This window comes from Physeter macrocephalus, chromosome 18 (genome assembly GCF_002837175.3).
Source record: "Physeter macrocephalus isolate SW-GA chromosome 18, ASM283717v5, whole genome shotgun sequence".
Taxonomy (NCBI): Eukaryota; Metazoa; Chordata; class Mammalia; order Artiodactyla; family Physeteridae; genus Physeter; species Physeter macrocephalus.
The window spans coordinates 85,807,649-85,826,325 of NC_041231.1; the positions used below are offsets into that span (position 1 = coordinate 85,807,649).

General features: G+C 43.6%; 2 protein-coding genes across 2 annotated transcripts in view; one reads left to right on the forward strand and one right to left on the reverse strand.

The window, feature by feature from the left end:
- LOC102996517 (H-2 class I histocompatibility antigen, Q9 alpha chain-like) overlaps positions 1–13,244 on the forward strand; it is a 68,774-nt gene extending 55,530 nt beyond the window's left edge. Inside the window, exon 4 of the mRNA XM_028478467.1 lies at positions 13,063–13,244. Within this exon, the coding sequence (XP_028334268.1) occupies positions 13,063–13,127 (65 nt within the window). The 3' untranslated portion in view covers positions 13,128–13,244. The remainder of the gene's footprint in view (positions 1–13,062) is intronic.
- LOC102996245 (BOLA class I histocompatibility antigen, alpha chain BL3-7-like) overlaps positions 11,900–18,677 on the reverse strand; it is a 19,968-nt gene continuing 13,190 nt past the window's right edge. Inside the window, 6 exon segments of the mRNA XM_055080024.1 lie at positions 11,900–12,741; positions 13,259–13,375; positions 14,308–14,539; positions 14,541–14,659; positions 14,802–15,071; positions 15,368–15,381. Of these exon segments, the coding sequence (XP_054935999.1) occupies positions 13,266–13,375; positions 14,308–14,539; positions 14,541–14,659; positions 14,802–15,071; positions 15,368–15,381 (745 nt within the window). The 3' untranslated portion in view covers positions 11,900–12,741; positions 13,259–13,265.

Below are 18,677 nucleotides of genomic sequence, written 5' to 3' on the forward strand. Positions count from 1 at the left end.
GGTTCTGGCAATTGTTAAGCATGTCCATTCCAATGACACATTTGGAAACTGGGGAAATAACCACCAAGTGGATGTGTGGACACAGAGGACCCACTGAGATATGGGTGGACCTGAGCCAGGACACATTATTTCCCGGTCCCCATATGCCTCTCCCTAATGGGAGTCCATGATGGTGCTTTGGTTCCCCAAGAATTAGTGTCAAATTGGATCCTGTGTCTAATAAACCTAGCAAAGATCAGGGTATTTTCTTTCTTCAGTGTATGAATAAATGGCCATTGATTCCTTTAGTGAAGGGCTTGGGGAATTACTGATGTACACTTGCCATGGTGTCGCAGGGGACTTCAACAGGGGACCTGGCCTCTCCTTTAAATAATAGATTCTGGGTCTGAGATCTGGCTTGGGTCTGGAAACTGGTCAAGGAATCATAGCTTTAAAAAAAATTTATTTATTTGCTTATTTATTTATTATTTATTTTGGCTGTGCTGGGTCTTAGTTGCGGCACGCAGGATCCTTCGTCACTGCATGCGAGATCTTTGCTGCCGCATGCGGGATCTTTTAGTTGCGGCATGTGGGATCTTTCAGTTGTGGCATGCGGGATCTAGTTCCCTGACCAGGGATCGAAGCCGGGCCCCCTGCATTGGGAGCATGGAGTCTTAACCACTGGACCACCAGCGAAGTCCCAAGGAATCATAACTTTCTATTGGGGCCATTAAGCTCAGCCTTCAGCTTATTCATTCTTCTTCTATTGTTTAAAATATTAAGCAACACTCTTGTAGGCTGCCCATCTATCTTGCCCCTAGGAGTACAATGGTCTGTTACCCATTTCCAAAATTCCTTGCAGTCAGAATTTTCTGGCTTCAATTCTGACATTGCTGGCTATTTTGGCAATTCTGCCCACTTTGTTTCTAACTTGCTGTCACTTGTCCTCTGGCTTTCTGGGATTCTATTATCCCCATTAATGCTAAGGAGCCAGGTTCTGTAATATCATCTCCTACAGTCAGGCCCAGCTTACCAAGGACAGGCACAATGAGGTTGATACTCCCTTGCCTGCACTTTCCTTATTGCCTGATAAACAGTATTCTCTGGGTCCCTCCAAGGAAAATAGTCACCTCGTGTGTTTTCCAGTTTTATAGAGTAGATTTCAAACTAGCGGGCCCACTTCTCTGAGCCTTTTGATCTCTTTCTCTACAGAATGCCATGACAGTTCTGGCATCTCTACTTCATTTAATGTGAGCCATCACCTTTGTTATAACAGTTTTATTAGGAAATAATTCACGGGCTTTCCTGGTGGCGCAGCGGACACGGGTTCGAGCCCTGGTCCAGGAAGGTCTCACATGCTGTGGAGCAACTAAGCTCGTGTGTCACAACTGAGCCTGTGCTCTAGAGCCCACAAGCCACAACTGCTGAGCCCGCGTGCCACAACTACTGAAGCCCGCACACCTAGAGCCCATGCTCCACAACAAGAGAAGCCACTGCAATGAGAAGCCTGTGCACTGCAACGAAAGGTAGCCCCCGGTCGCCGCAACCAGAGAAAACCTGCTTGCAGCAACGAAGACCCAACGCAGCCATAAATAAATAAATAAATATTTTAAAAGTTCACTATAAAATAATAAAGGATCCTCAAATACAGAAAAGTTATAAAAGAAAAAAGAAATAATTCACATGTCATATTATTATTATTTTTTTTGCGGTACGCGGGCCTCTCACTGTTGTGGCCTCTCCCGTTGCGGAGCATAGGCTCCGGACGCGCAGGCCCAGCGGCCATGGCCCACGGGCCCAGGCGCTCCGCGGCATGTGGGATCCTCCCGGACTAGGGCACAAACCCGCGTCCCCTGCATCGACAGGCGGACCCCCAACCACTGCGCCACCAGGGAAGCCCCCACATGTCATATTATTCAATCATTTAAACTCAGTGGTTTTTACTATATTCATAGAGCTGTGCAACAATCATCACATCAATTTTGGAACATTCTCATCACTCCAAAAACATTTTTTAGAGCATTTTCATCACTACATACCCATTATTTCTAAGCAGTCATCCCCATTTCCCTCCAACATTCCCTGAGCCCTAGGCAACCACTAATCTACTTTCTGTCTCTATAGATTTACTTATTATGGACCCTTCAGATATAAGGAATAATACAATGTGGGTCTTTTGTGACTGACTTCTTTCACATAGCAAAATATTTTCAAAGTTCATCCCCACTGTAGCATGAATCAGTACTTCATTCCTTTCCATAGTCAAATAACACTGCGTTGTGTGAATATATCACCTTTTATTTATTCATTCATCTGTTCATGGGCATTTAGGTTATTTCCGGTTTTTTGGCTATTATGAATAATGTTGCTTGAACATATGTTGCAAACTTAGTAATACACTGTAATAGTTATTACTTCGTATAATTTTGGAAAGTATCTATTTTTATGTCTTCAAGGCCACTGATCTTTTCTTTTGCAATATCAAATCTACCATTACACATCCAAACACAATCTACCAATACACATCCAGTGTATTTTTTTGAAGTTATTTATTTATTTATTTTGGCTGCTTTGGGTCTTCGTTGCTGTGCGTGGGCTTTCTCCAGTTGCGGCGAGCGGCGGCTACTCTTCGTTGCAGTGTGCAGGCTTCTCGTTGTGGTGGCTTCTATTCTGCAGCACGGGCTCTAGGCACACGGGCTTCAGTAGTTGCAGCGAGTGCTCTAGGCACACAGGCTTCAGTAGTTGCAGCGAGTGCTCTAGGCACACGGGCTTCAGTAGTTGCAGCGAGTGGGCTCAGTAGTTGTGGCTCGCAGACATGGCGCACAGGCTTAGTTGCTCCACGGCATGTGGGATCTTCCTGGACCAGGGATCGAACCCGTGTCTGCTGCGTTGGCAGGCGGATTCTTAACCACTGCACCACCAGGGAAGTCCCATCCATTGTATTTTTATCTCAGGCATTTTCATCTCTAGAAGTTTGATTGTGGTCTTTTATATACCTTTCATGTCCTTATATAACGTTTTGAACATAAGGAGTACATTTATAATAACTTTTAATGTCACTGTCTGCTAATTCTAACATCCTAGTCCTCACAGTTCATAACTCTGTCCCTTTAACTCACTGAGACTGCTGGGCTGTGTTAGGGCTCCTCCCCACCCGTGCTGTGTCCTGGAAACTCGCTCTAGGCACACGGGCTTCAGTAGTTGCAGCGAGTGCTCTAGGCACACGGGCTTCAGTAGTTGCAGCGAGTGGGCTCAGTAGTTGTGGCTCGCAGACATGGCGCACAGGCTTAGTTGCTCCGCGGCATGTGGGATCTTCCTGGACCAGGGATCGAACCCGTGTCTGCTGCGTTGGCAGGCGGATTCTTAACCACTGCACCACCAGGGAAGTCCCATCCATTGTATTTTTATCTCAGGCATTTTCATCTCTAGAAGTTTGATTGTGGTCTTTTATATACCTTTCATGTCCTTATATAACGTTTTGAACATAAGGAGTACATTTATAATAACTTTTAATGTCACTGTCTGCTAATTCTAACATCCTAGTCCTCACAGTTCATAACTCTGTCCCTTTAACTCACTGAGACTGCTGGGCTGTGTTAGGGCTCCTCCCCACCCGTGCTGTGTCCTGGAAACTCTCGCCAGGAAGGAAGCTGGACAATTGTAGGCCTTGCTGCTTTCGTTTGCCTTCTCATGGGAGTCACAGTTCTTGTGCTGCCTGATGCCCAAGGTCTGAATACTGTTGTTTCATATATCTATCTGAGTTTGTCGTTGTTTAAGACAGGAGAGTAAATCTGATCCTTGATACTCCATCATGGCATTTTCAAGCTTGTCACTTTTCTCTTTATTCAAAATAATCCAGGTTGTTTTATTTTCTATGTTTTATAATTACAATATTGAAGTTTTATGAGCCTCTTTGTACTATCTATTGTTTCTTGTGGTTCTCAATTGTATTGTCTTTGCCCACTTGTACTTATACATCTCCTGCTACAAGCTGCTCCTTTATCTTGTGCAATTATTTGTGTAAATTCTTTGACACATAGGTTAAATGTCAAACAAATATATTAGCAATAAATGTGAACAAAAACAAGAATGTGGAATAAGAAATGAAATAAAAATTAAAATCTATCAGCTTGGGGGCTTCCCTGGTGGCGCAGTGAAGAATCCGCCTGCGGATGCAGGGGACACCGGTTCAAGCCCTGGTCTGGGAAGATCCCACATGCTGCAGAGCAAGTAAGCCCGTGCGCCACAATTACTGAGCCTGCTCTAGAGCCTGCGAGCCACAACTACTGAGCCCGTGTGCCACAACTACTGAAGCCCGTGCGCCTAGAGCCTGTGCTCTGCAACTAGAGAAGCCACCGCGATGAGAAGCCTGCGCACCACAACAAAGAGTAGCCCGTTCTCGCTGCAACTAGAGAAAAGCCCGCGCGCGCAGCAACAAAGACCCGACGCAGCCAAAAATAAATAAATTAGTTAATTTTAAAAAAAGAATGAAAAATCTATCAGCTTGGCAAAGATGAAAATGAATGAGGAGGACATTGCCAGTATAGGGAAAAATATACTGGTCATAAAGCTTGATGGGATTAAAAACTGGAATACAAAATTTCTTTTTTTCTCTTCTTACCAACTCTATTAATTTGTGTTTACTCTTAGAATATTATAGGGTTACAAAGTAAGTAGTAAAGAGAACATTTAATTTAGTAATTGAATATTAGATTCCCCAGACATGGTCTAAATATAAATGATACCAAAAGATTATATAATATAAAATTATTTTTTTATTGTGCTAAGCACAAAGCTGACTTTCTTAACTATTCAAAGAAGCTGTCTAAAATCCAGAGTCTTTTGCTCATCTCTATCCTGAAGTATAGAATTTGGGGGGAAAATAATAGAACTAATGAGTACATTAAATTTTAATAAACTGTTAGGCTTTTTTTCAGCTTTGAAATAAAGATAAGTAGTGTAAAATTTCTAAAGGGCACTTTTGCAAATCATCTCAACAATTTAAGTGTGCTTACGTTTTGATGCAGAAATAACTAAATTCCTGGGACTTCCCTGGCCGTCCAGTGGTTAAGAATCTGCGCTTCCAATGCAGGGGGCACAGGTTCGATCCCTGGTTGGGGAACTAAGATCCCACATGCCGCACAATGCAGCCAAAAAAAAAAAGAAATAACTAATTCCTAAAAAGAATTTATCCTAAGAAGATAATCACACGTCTCAAAAGTGTGTTCAAGGATGTTTCTTGAATTGTGGTTTATAAAAGCAAAATAGTGGAACTTATCTAAATGCTGTAATGATGGTAACTGTGAATAAAGGAACACAATATTTCTCAGGCAATAATGCCATGTGATTTACATGGAGAGTCAAATTTAATCCTCAGAGCAAACCCATGAAGCACCCAATTTGTGATCCCTTTGTATAGACAGGGAAAGGGAAACTCAGGGAGGTTAAGGAGATGGTAGAGTTGGGGTTGAACCCAGGATATCTTCTCTCAGAGACCTTTGTGACCCATCTTCCTTTGGTTCCCTGTCCATCAGGTGGCAGGCATGACTCTGCACCCCATGCAAATGAACTGTTGCAGTGTTCCAGAATGTTCTGTGATAGGAGACTGCTAGGCTCAGAACTCAGGAGGTCATCAAGCGGCAGTGTGACTTAACTGCCCAAACCACACTAACGTCCATCATCCAGCGTATGGTTCAAGGCCTCCAGTGGATCAGGGTCTGCTAGTTCCTGGAGACAGAGTGAAGAACAAGAGTAAGACCCTGGTGCTATGGAGATCTCACTGTTGTGAGGGAAAGGAACATTTAGCAGAAATCATGAAAGCAGATAACCAGGAGAACTAACGGATTCCCTATGACTATAATCAATAATATCTAAAAGATGTAAAAAAGATACAGCATATGAAACAAGAACAGAATTACATACAGTTGTATACAGTCAGAGAAGAAGAAAGCGCTCTTTAAAATTAGAAATATCACAGAAATAAATAATTCAATAGATGAATTGGAAAATTAAGTTGTACTTCCATTTAGTGCTACAAATGGAAAAGTAATGGCAAGAAGGAGAGAAGAACTATATGAATTCTAGGTTATCAATCAAGGGATTCCAACACATCAATAATACAAGTTTCAAAAAGAATGGAAAGTAGCAAATAATTTTAAAATTTCAAGAAATTTTCATAGAGTTTGACAGACAAAAGTTTACACTTTGAGTGGTCCCAACCAAGTTCTCAGCACAGGAGATGAAAACAGATCCACATGAAGATACATCACAAATGAAATTTCAGAAAAAAGGGTGGAAAAGAAGAGAATCTGAAAACTTCAAGAGGTAAGAAAATCTGCTCTGGAGAAGCTAGAAAATGTTGAAGCAGTGCCTTCCAAATTCTGAGGAAAATTATTTCCAACACAGAATTCTATATCAAGTCACTATGTGAATAAGTGTTAGCGTAGCCTGAACACATTTTTAGATATTTAGGGTTTCAATATTTTCAATATTTTACTTTACATGTTCCCTTTCTCAGGATACTAACTAGATGAAGTAGGGGGGAAATGTTTGAGAAAACCAAAAAGAGGAACACATGGGATCCAGGCAACAGGGAAGCCAGTAGGAGAGGAAGGCCAGCGGGCTGCCCAGGATGAGGTGAAGGAGATCTGGGACATCAGCCCCAGGTGTGCAGGGAACCAGTCCCCATGTGGCAGCATCGAGGTCTATGGGAGAGTCTATGCAAAGAGACGAAGTTGGTAGAATATCCGATGTGCTTGAATATATTCATAAATATTGGAGCAATGGAGCAAAGATAACCTCTTTCAACAAATGGTGCTAGAACAACTGGACATCCATATTAAAAAATGTCCATCTTGACACAGACTTTACACCCTTTACAAAAATTAACTCAAAATGGAGGATAGACCTAAATGTATAATGTAAAACTATAAAACACCCAGAAGATGATATAGGAGAGAACCTTGATGAATTTAGGGTATGGTGATGACGTTTTAGATACAACACCAAAGGCACAATCCATGAAAGAAATAATTGATAAGCTGGACTTACTTAAATGTTCTTTAAGTGTGGGTGAGGATGTGGAGAAAAAGGAATCCTTGTGCACTGTTTGTGGCAATGTACATTGGTGCAGCCACTGTGGAGAACAGTATGGAGATCCCTCAAAAAATTAAATAGAGAACCACCATATGATCTAGCAATTCTACTTCTGGGTATTTACGCGAAGAAAATGAAAACACTAACTCAAAAAGAGATGTGCATGCCCATGTTCACTGCAGTATTATTTACAATAGCCAAGATATAGAAACCACCTAAAGTGCCCATTGATGGTTGAATGGATATGAAAATGTGGTATACACACACACAGACACACACACACTGGAATATTATTCAGCCATAAAAAAATGAAATCTTGCCATTTGTGACATAGATGGACCTTGAGAGTGTTATGCTAAGTGAAATAAGTCAGACAGAGAAAGACAAATATCATATCGTATGACTTCACTTATATGTGGAATATAATCCCCTCCCCTAAAAAAGGTCCCCAAGCTCATAGATACAGAGAACAGAGTGGTGTTTACCAGAGGTGGGGGTGGTGAGGGTGGGAAAAATGGGTGAAGGGGATCAAAAGGTACAAACTTCCAGTTATAAAATAAATAAGACTTGGGGATGTAATATACAGCCTGGTGACTATAGTTAACACTGTACTGCATATTTGAAAGTTGCTAAGAAAGTAGAACTTAAAAGTTCTCATCACAAGAAAAAAAGGTTTATAACTATGTAGGGTGATGAATGTTAACTAGACTTATTGTGATGATCATTTTACAATATATACAAATATTGAATCATTATGTTTATACCTGAAAATAATGTCAATTATAGCTCAATAATAATTTTTAAAACTTCTGCTGTCAAGAGAATTAGAGTCAAGCCACAGAGTAGGAGAAAATATTTGCAAAAGATACATCTCGTAAGGGACTGTTATCCAAAATACAGAAAGAAGTCCTAAAACTCAGCAACAATGAAACAAACCACCATTAAAAAATGGGCAAAAGACCTTAACAGTCACCCCACCAAAGAAGACATACAGATATGGCAAACAAGCATATGAAAAGATGCTCCACAACATAAGTCATCAGGGAAATAAAATTTAAAATGAGATATCACTACACACTTGTTAGAATAGCCAAAATTTAGACAACTGACACCATCAAATGATGATGAGGATGTGGAACAACAGGAAGTCTTATTCATCGCTGGTGGGAATGCAAAATGGTATACCTACATTGGAAGGCAGTTTGGTTGTTTGTTACAAAAGTTACCATACAATCCAGCAATCACACACCGTGGTATTTCCCCAAAGGAGAAAACTCTTGTCCACACAAAAACCTGCATACAGATGTTTATAGCAGCTTTATTCAAAACTGCCAAAACCTGGAAGCAATCAATATGTCCTTCAGTAGGTGGATAAATAATCTGTGGTACATTAGACAACAGAATACTTTCAGTGATAAAAACAAATGAGCTATCAAGCCTTGAAAAGACATGGAGGAACTTTAAATGCATATTATCAAGTAAAAGCCAATCTGAAAAGGCTACATACTATATGATCTAACCATATGACATTCTGGAACAGGCAAAATTATGGAGACAGTAAAGAGTTCAGTGTTTGCCAGGGATTAGGAAGGGGGAGGAAGGAATAGGAGGAGCACAGAGGATTTTCGGGGCAGTAAAAATACTCTGTATATTATAATGATGGATACCTATATTATACATTTGTTCAAACCAATAGAATGTACACCACCAAGAGTGAATCCTAAGGTAAACAAGGTAAACTGTGGATTTGGAGTGATCATGATGTGTCAGTGTGGGTTCATCAATTATAACAAATGTACCACTCTGTGGGGGATGTTGATAATGGGGGAGGTTATGCATTGGCGGGGGCCGGGGGGGGGTATATGGGAAATCTCTACCTTCCTCTCAATTTTGTTGTGAAGCTAATACTGCTCTAAAAAAAAAAAAAAAGTCAAAAATAAATCATTGGTGCTAGAATAGAGGATCAGAATATGAGTTTTAACACATGATTTGGACATGATCTGTCAAGTGTTTTACAAGTTTAAAGGATTTTAATGTAATTTAGTTTCGAAAGCATTCTTTGATACACAAGAAAATTAAAAATGCTGAGGGATATATCTATATCTTATATCTATATCAGAATATATAGATATATAGATATAGATGTATAGATAAATACACACACACACACAAGTCACATCTCCCCAGCTGCCATCCCCCAGTCACCCAGGTCATCTGCCCAGAAACTAGTTAGAAATTTCTCATTTCTCTTTCCAGAAAAATAGTAGTATTTTTTTTTTTTTTAATAAATTTATTTCTGACTGACTCGGGTCTTCATTGCTGCGCGGAGGCTTTCTCTAGTTGCGGTGAGTGGGGGCTACTCTTCGTTGCGGTGTGCAGGCTTCTCATTGCAGTGGCTTCTCTTGTTGCAGAGCACAGGCTCTAGGCGCGCGGGCTTCAGTAGTTGTGGCACGCGGGCTCAGTAGTTGTGGCTCGCAGGCTCAGCAGTTGTGGCGCACAGGCTTAGTTGCTCCACAGCATGTGGGATCTTCCCAGACCAGGGATCGAACCCGTGTCCCCTGCATTGGCAGGCGGATTCTCAACCACTGCGCCACCAGGGAAGCCCCTAGTAGTATTTTTTTGTAAAATACAAATCTATGCTTATATTTAGTCATTAGTGTATGTTGTTATGTCAGTAAAAGAGCTCAGGCCACAGACTTGGAGAAAATATTTGCAAATCACATATCTGATAAAAGACTTGTATCTAGAATATACAAAGAACCCTTAAAACTCAACAATAAGAAAACAGATAACCCAGTTAAAAAATATGTAAAATATGAACAGATAATTCACCGAAGACAATATAGATGTTATATGATAAAGCATATGAAAAGATGCTCAATATCTTGTCATTAGGGAAATGCAAATAAAAAAATAGTATGCCACTACACATCTATTAGAATAGTTAAAATAAAAACTGATATTACCAAGTACTGGTGAGGATGTGGAGCAACAGGAACTACGGTCGATTAGGGCTGCTGTAACAAAACAGCACCAACTGGGTTGTTTATAAATAACAGAAAGTTATTGCTTATAGTTCTGGAGGCTGAGATGTCCAAGATCACTGTACCAACAAGGGTGGGTAAGGACCCTCTTCCTGGTTCATAGCTGCCACCTTCTGGCTATGTCCTCACACAATGTTAAGAGCTAAGGATCTCTCTGTGAGGCACTGTGATATTGTTATTTATAATAAGAAACGTATATTTGGTCTTCCTCCCCTTTCCTGGCACAGGGCTACAAAAGCCTTTGGAATTTCCTAAGTGATGAAAGCGATAAATGTGTCTTTTGTTATGTTAATGAAGTGACTTTTGGACCGCCTCTAGCTAACTTAAGGATGAGGGCTGGTCACCAAAGGAGATTACCATGATTAGAGGGTTGAGATTACCATGATTAGGAAGGGAGAGGGACTGGAGGTTGAATCAATTGCCAATGGCCAATGACTTAATCAACGATGCCTATGTAATAAAGCCTCCATAAAAACCCAAAAGGATGGAGTTTGAAGAGTTTTCAGGTGAACACGTGGAGGCGCTGGGAGAGTGGTGCATCCAGAGAGGGCATGGGAGCTTGGTGCCCCTCCCCACATACTTTGCCCCATGAATCTCTTCCATCTGGATGCTCATCTGTGTCCTTTATCATATCCTTTTATAATAAACTGATAAACATTAAGTAAACTGTTTTCCTGAGTTCTGTGAGCCTCTCTAGCAAATTATCAGGAGGGGTCCTGGGAACCACTGATACATAGATGATCAGTCAGAATTATAGGTGACAACTGGGATTTGCAACTGGCACCTGAAGTTGGGAGGGGTGGGTGTTCTTGTGAGACTCAACCTTTAACCTGTGTGATCTGATGTGATCTCCAGGTAGATAGTGTAGACAGTGTCAGAATTGGGTTGAATTGTTAGACCCCCATCTGGTATCAGAGAATTGCTTGGTGGTGTGGAAAACCCCCACACCTTGGGGACCGGGAACAGGATTGTAGGCACTCATCCCATTCGTTAGGGCTCCACTCTCATGACTTAAGCTCTTCCCAAGGGCCCCGCCTACTAATACCATCCCACTGGGCATTAGGATTTCAGCATATGAATTTTGAGGGCACACAAACATTCAGACCAGGGCGGGAACACTCATTCCTTGCTGGCAGGAATGCAAAATAGCACAGCCACTGTGGAAGATACAGTTTCTACCTCTCGGTATCATACAGTATGTGGACATTTGAAAATCACCACAGTTCACCTTCTGGACATTAATTATTTGCATTCCTCCCACATGCAAAATAAACTCCCTCCCATCCAAGGCCTCAAATGTCTGATTCCAAGACAGAATCCCTCTATGTGGGACCCGACCTGGAGTGGATTATGGATTCTGTTGCTGGCTGTGTAGCCTCAAGCTTGTTCTGTGGCTTTCCCTGAAATGAAATGAGTTCCCAGGGTACACACACACACACACACACACACACACACAATTTTAATTTATGTTACAATTAGAAAAATTTGTATTCCATTGTTTATACCAAGGAATGAGTGAGAAATCCATCCAAGGAATAGTTTCAGAGAGCAAGGATTCATAGATTTTCATTATCTTGAGCTGATAACACTTCCTCAGTCTTCCACCTGGCTACTACATACCCCAGGGTAGAAAAACCAACATGTGTCTCCAGCATACGTCTTGCCCTTTTCTTCCCAGGAAAAAACAAGGTTTTTTTTTTTATTTTTTTATTTTTTTAACATCTTTATTGGAGTATAACTGTTTTACAATAGTGTGTTAGTTTCTTCTCACTTCGTCACAGCTTACCCTTCCCCCTCCCCATGTCCTCAAGTCCATGCTCTAGTAGGTCTGTGTTTTATTCCTGTCCTACCACTAATCTCTTCATGACATTTTTTTTTCTTAGATTCCATATATATGTGTTAGCATACGGTATTTGTTTTTCTCCTTCTGACTTACTTCACTCTGTATGACAGACTCCAGGTCTATCCACCTCATTACAAATAACTCAGTTTCATTTCTTTTTATGGCTGAGTAATATTCCATTGTATATATGTGCCACATCTTCTTTATCCATTCATCTGTTGATGGACAGTTAGGTTGCTTCCCCAAGTGTGGATTTAAGGCTCCTCCCCAACCTGAGTGCTCTCTGATCGCTGACCTCAGTCGTTCCCAATCCGGCTGAATCCCAAGATTGCTTGTAAGGACTGCTGCAAAATACTCAGGCTTCTTCCCAGACTCACCATCTCAGAATGCTGGGCAGAGAGCCCAAGACTTGCTTATTCAACAAGCCCTACAGGTGAGGCTGGTGCACAGCCATGTGGGAATCCTGGTCTGCGTTCTTGCTACTAAATGTGATCTGAAAGTTAGCAGAATCAGCACCAACCTTATTATAATACAGGATCCCATGCCCTATTGCAGGCCTTCTGAATCTTATCAAGATGTCCCGATGATTCTTATGCAAATTAAAGTTTAGGACTCCCTGGTCTCTGTGCTGTCTAGACGTAGTGCCAAAACTCTGCAGTCTGCTCAGGTGTGTGGTCTGATCAGATCACGTAGCACTGGGACTTCCAGGGTTTAATCCTTGTTCCTTTCCAGTTTTTGGTTTCTTTGGAAAAGATGGAAAGAATAATCCAGGAAACAGCCCTAGAAGGAGAACAAGAGCTGAATTAGAGAGAAAAGTCATCTCTCAATACCACAGAGACTCCTGTGTGCAGGGGCTGCCACAGGCCTTGTGGGGACCCTGACAGGCAAAATGACTTCTACTGTTGTCAGAGATGGGGGACACCCAGAGCAGAATGAGATCAGAACTCTGTACATGAAAAGAAGAGTCATAATTTTTTTTAAAAAAAAAAGCAAAAAACTGAAGAAGCAAAACATAAACACCCAAAAGAAGATAGGGCTGAGGGCTGGACTGAGGCATGAGTCTAGGCTGACTCAGCCACATGAAGCCCTTGCTTCCCACAGCTCGGAGACAGGACAAGGCCCAAGTGACTTGGATCACAGGTCCTGGTGGGACAAGGTTCTACTGAAGGGACAAGGACAAACAACAGAGAAGATGACCCATCCAATTAGTGACCACTTCAAAGCCCACAATGGACTGAGCACTGACTGGACACAGGCCCTGTCCACACTCCTCATATCCTTCTCTGGTCCCACCTACATCAGACTCAGCACAGCATATAGGTGATCTCCGATGGGTAGACGTCCAGGGCCCAGCACCTCAGGGTGACCTCACGGTCAGAGATGGGGTTGCAGGTCACATGTGTCTTTGGAGGGTCTGAGGAGGAAGAATCAGAAAATTCACACTTTGGGTTACTTCTATGGGCTACTGAAGCAGCATCATGTGACCGTCCTGAGAAACGACAGGACAAGGGTTGGGAAGGAGAAGCACAAAACCCAGACACCAGCCTGGTCTCAGGGGTCTGGGAATATCTCCTATTCCATGGAAAGTTCTAGAATGAGAGACTACGGTAGGAGGTTCCAGGTCTCAAAGGAAGAAAACAGATTTCTGGACCTAGTCTGGGTGGAGGGTGAAGGACTCAGCAAAGCTGGAGTCAGGCCTCCAAAGGTGTTTTCATGCCAAGAACAAAGCCTTGAGGGAGAAAGTCATGGTTCACAATACTGCTGTCAATGTCACAGGGAATTATTGATCAGTTATTTCAGGGATGGTCTCCCTTTCCATCCCCATGAGACTGGATTCCTTAACTGTCCTTTAGAAAAAGTCCAACGGGGCTTCCCTCGTGGCGCAGCGGTTAAGTTTGATCCCTGGTCAGGTAAGATCCCACATGCTGTGGAGCAGCTAAGCCCGAGCGCCACAACTACTGAGCCTGCGCTCTAGAGCCCACGAGCCACAGCTACCGAAGCCCGCGTGCCTAGAGCCCCGTGCTCCACAACAAGAGAAGCCACGACAATGAGAAGCCCGTGCACGGAAACGAAGAGTAGCCCCGACTCGCCGCAACTAGAGAAAGCCCACGCGAAGCAACGAAGACCCAACGCAGCCAAAAATAAATAAAATAAATTAAAAAAAAAAAAAAGTCTAGCTCTCTGGGCAAGTCAGTCTCTAGTACTGAATGTAAGAACCTGGAAGGACTCCTCCCTCTCCCGTCCAGAAGGAAGGGTGATAGTCTGATACCGATTGCTTTTTCTCTCCCTGTGGGAAGCCAGCTCCAGCCCGAGGGGAGACCAGGGAGGCCCCGCATTCCCTCGTACCTGCGCGCTGCAGCGTGTCCTTCCCGGTCTCCAGGTGTCTGCTGAGCCACTCCACGCAGGTGCCCTCCAGGTAGTTCCTGTCGCGCTCTGCCTCACCCGAGCCCTCCCACTTGCGCTTGGTGATCTGAGCCGCTGTGTCCGCCGCGGTCCAGGAGCGCAGGTCCTCGTTCAGGGCGAGGTGGTCCTCGTTCAAGGCGAGGTAATCCGCGCCGCCGGAGGCTAAATGTCTGTACCCGCGGAGGAGGTGCCCGTCCTGCCCCACGTCGCAGCCGTACATCCACAGGGTAGTGAGACTCTGGCCCCGCCCCGAAGTCAGCGCCGCCCCCTCCCCGACCAATCACAGTGATTAAACCTAAACCGAAAATGAAACAGTGTGAAAGACCTGCGGACCCTCCCGGGTAGGGGGTGCCGGGCGGGTCTAGCAATGTTGGGACTATCCCGGCCCGTCCCTGGGGATGGCGGTCGTGACCTGGACCCGGGCCCGCGTCGCTCACCGGCCTCGCTCTGGCTGTAGTAGCCGCGCAGGGTGTTCAGGTTCACTCGGAAAGTCTGTGCGTGGTGCTTGTAGATCCGCGAGTTCCGATCCCAATACTCCGGCCCCTCCTGCTCCACCCACAGCGCCCGCGGCTCCATCCTCGGATTCGGGTCGTCGCTGTCGAACCGCACGAATTGCGTGTCGTCCACATAGCCGACAGAGATGAAGGGGGACTTCCCGCGGCTGGGCCGGGACACCCCGGTGTAGAAATTCCTCAGGGAGTGGGAGCCTGGGGGCAGGGAGGGGTGAGACCCGGCCCGACCCTCCTCCCGACCCTCCTCCACCCGACCCTCCTCCCGGGTCCGCGGTGTTGGGGCCAGGAGCGGGGAGGGGGCGAGGGGCTCGTGAGACGGAAAAGGTCGGAGAAGGGCCGCGACTTCCGGGGGAGAGAAGAGGAGGCGGGAAGCAAGGGAGGGACAGGCGGGGACCGGCGTGGGGGGGCGTGTCTGGGCCGGGGGCGGTAGAATCGAACCTTCCCTGGGGGGTCCTGCCCACCCGACCCCCGGGGGTTCGCGGCGCCATTACCGCATCTTCGGGGTCTGGGGAGAAGTTGAGTCTCGGCGGGTCAGACGCTGATTGGCTTCTAGAAACCCGACACCCAATGGGAGTGAGAACTGGGGCCGCGTCACGAGTGTCCAGGCAGGAGGGCCCGACACAGGTGGTGAGAGAGAAAGTGAAACTCTGGGAGACGGGGGAACATTTACACGGAGCGTCAGAGCCCCAGACACCGCCCTGGAGCCTGGGACCTTGAGAGGCTCGCCCTCCCCGGGACCTGGGACTTTGCCCTGATCCCTCCCCTCCTGCACCAGGAGCTGTTTGTCGCACTGTCTCCCCGAGTCCTGGCCCAGGGGATGTGTAGTCAGCGATTTTCAAAACATTTTGGTCAGAATATTCATACAGTCTTACAAATTAGTGAGGACCCCCAGGATAATTTTGTTTATGTGGTTACTTCTACCGATATTTTCCGTAGTAGAAATAACAGAGTTTAACATTTTAAATTAATTTATTTAGAATAATATTAATAACCCATGCATTTAATATGAAAAATAACTATTTCCCAAAATAAACACGGTAGTTGGGAAAAGTGGAGATTTTTACGTTTTTATATTTTTGCAAGTCTCTTTCTTGTCTGTCTCATTAGAAGACCACTGGATTTTCATGTTTGCTTCTGTATTGAATCTGTTATGTTGACTGAAGTCTGTGAAAATAAAAAGGCCCACCCACACATATGTAGGAGTAGTTGTTTTTTTTTTAATGTGGACCATTTTTAAAGTCTTTATTGAATTTGTTAGAGTTGCTTCTGCTTTATGTTTTGGTTTTTTGACAGCGAGCCATGTGGGATCTTAGCTCCTGACCAGGGATCAAACCCTCACCCCCAGCACTGGAAGGGGAAGTCTTAACTACTGGACCGCCAGGTAAGTCCCAGTAGGAGTAGTATTTTTAATAACCTTTTCAGATAATTGTGGATGTTCATCTTTGATACAAAACTAAAACTGCACAAGTGGTAGTTTCTCAAAGGTTATTTTCAAAGTGGACCTGAAACAATATCATTGAATATTTCCTATTCTGTTACATTAAAATCCGTAAGCCTATTTTGCACATTGAATGTCTCTTGTACTAATGTAAGATTTTTAAAAAGTAATACATTGTTTCACTAAGTTATATAGATCTTCCAGTGTCATTCATTCTTTCAAGTAAAAATTGTATTCCATGAAAAAGAGGATAGTTCAGCTCACACAAATTATTTTCCTTGGGACATAGTACTTTGGAATGTAGCAGAAGTGCTTGATGGGTACTTCCCATGTCATCACAGAAGATACTTTTAAAATGAGGATTTAAGGTTGGTGATTTAGGAAAGATAAGAATTTTTATTTATTTATTTTTTAAAATTTATTTTACTGAAGTATAGTTGACTTACAATGTGTTAATTTCTGCTGTACGGCAAAGTGATTCAGTTATATATATATGTATATATACATATATATTTATATTCTTTTCCATTATGGTTTATTAAGAAAAGATAAGAATTTTTAATGCATCAACCAGGACACTTTTTTTTTTTTTTTTTTAATATTTATTTATTTATGGCTGTGTTGGGTCTTCGTTTCTGTGCGAGGGCTTTCTCCAGTTGTGGCAAGCGGGGGCCACTCTTCATCGCGGTGCGCGGGCCTCTCACTGTCGCGGCCTCTCTTGTTGCGGAGCGCAGGCTCCAGACGCGCAGGCTCAGTAGTTGTGGCCCACGACCCCAGTTGCTCCGCGGCATGTGGGATCTTCCCAGACCAGGGCTCGAACCCGTGTCCCCTGCATCTGCAGGCGGACTCTCAACCACTGCGCCACCAGGGAAGCCCAACCAGGACACTCTAAAGCAAACATGCTTTTTTTTTTTTTCTTTTCTGCAAGTAAGTTGTGGTGAAAATAATTATTAGTGCAGTTTGCTACCATAGTCTCTATTACTGCTGTTATACCTCAAAGCAAGTGTCAACATAGCAAAAAGACAAATATTATCTTAGTAATTCTGTGAAAGTAGGTTTCACCTCATGCATCTCATGAAAGGGTCTCAGTGATGTCAAGAGTTCCACAGACCACACTCTGAGAACTGCTGTTCTGAATAAACCAGGGAGTCTCCCAACTGATCCCTGCCTTTGCCTTCTCGTCATTTCCAAGAATCCTCCCTGAGCTGGACTCGCTGCCTCCCTAAACTTAAATGAGGGCCCTGCCCAGGACTCCTCTAGGAGAGAACTCACCCCCTGAAAATTGGTGCCAGTGTCTGGGAGGGAGGTGGACGGACAGGTGTTTCCCTTTGGACCTGGGAACAGTTTGTGCCTGAAAGCACCACACCCACTCATAACCGGTTTGGTTTTGTTACACACCAGCTTAATATGTACTCATATCCCGGACAGAAATCTGACATAGTCTCTAAAGGAAATAATATTGGCCCTTTCGTCTCACATGGGTCTAATGTATATGACTTGAGGCCCACAAAGCATGAAGAGCAGTCCTGGCCAATAGAACGTTCTGTGATGAAGGAATTATTCTATATCTGTACTGTCCAATCAGGTAGCCACTAGCTACACGTGGCTATTTAGCACCTCAAAACTGGCTATTGTGCTGAGCACTTTAGTTTAAATAGCCATATGTGGCTAGTAGCTAGCATATTGGGCAGTGCATATCTAGAATATTCTTAATCTTCAGTCTCTTCCCCCAAAAAGATACTGTGTGACTCATAGCTTGATGCATATTAAAATAATCTTCATATGGAAATCATGGATTTGTCTACGTGGGTCTTAGATATATCCTTAAAATACAGCATGCGCCGAAAGTTTCATTAACATGTATTTTAACAACTAGAGTGTTCAGACATTAACCAAACCATAGTTTATCACCCTTAGGTCATAAGTGTTCAAAACTGCCCATCACTGGAGATAATCCTTGTCTATATTACATTGAGCTCTTGGTGTTGTTTTCCTTAACCTGGTAAACATAAGCAGACACAAAGAGTTCACTTAGCCCAAGAGGAAGTATTTATAGAATACATCATATATCAAATACCTTGTAGGCCCTGTACATACTTGTAAAATTATAAAGCAGAAGATGTACCCTAGAATTCTTTACTTACTGCTCCTGCTATACTTTCCCCCCAAGTTCAATCAATTCTGTTTCCTTCACCCTTGGACCCCTCTCTTCTAGATAAAAATATACGTGAATTTTTTTTTCTGTTGCGCTGGGTCTTCGTTGCGGCGTTCAGGCTTCTCTCTCTTTTTTTTTTTTTTTTTTTTGGGGCGGTACGTGGGCCTCTCACTGCTGTGGCCTCTCCCGTTGCGGAGCACAGGCTCTG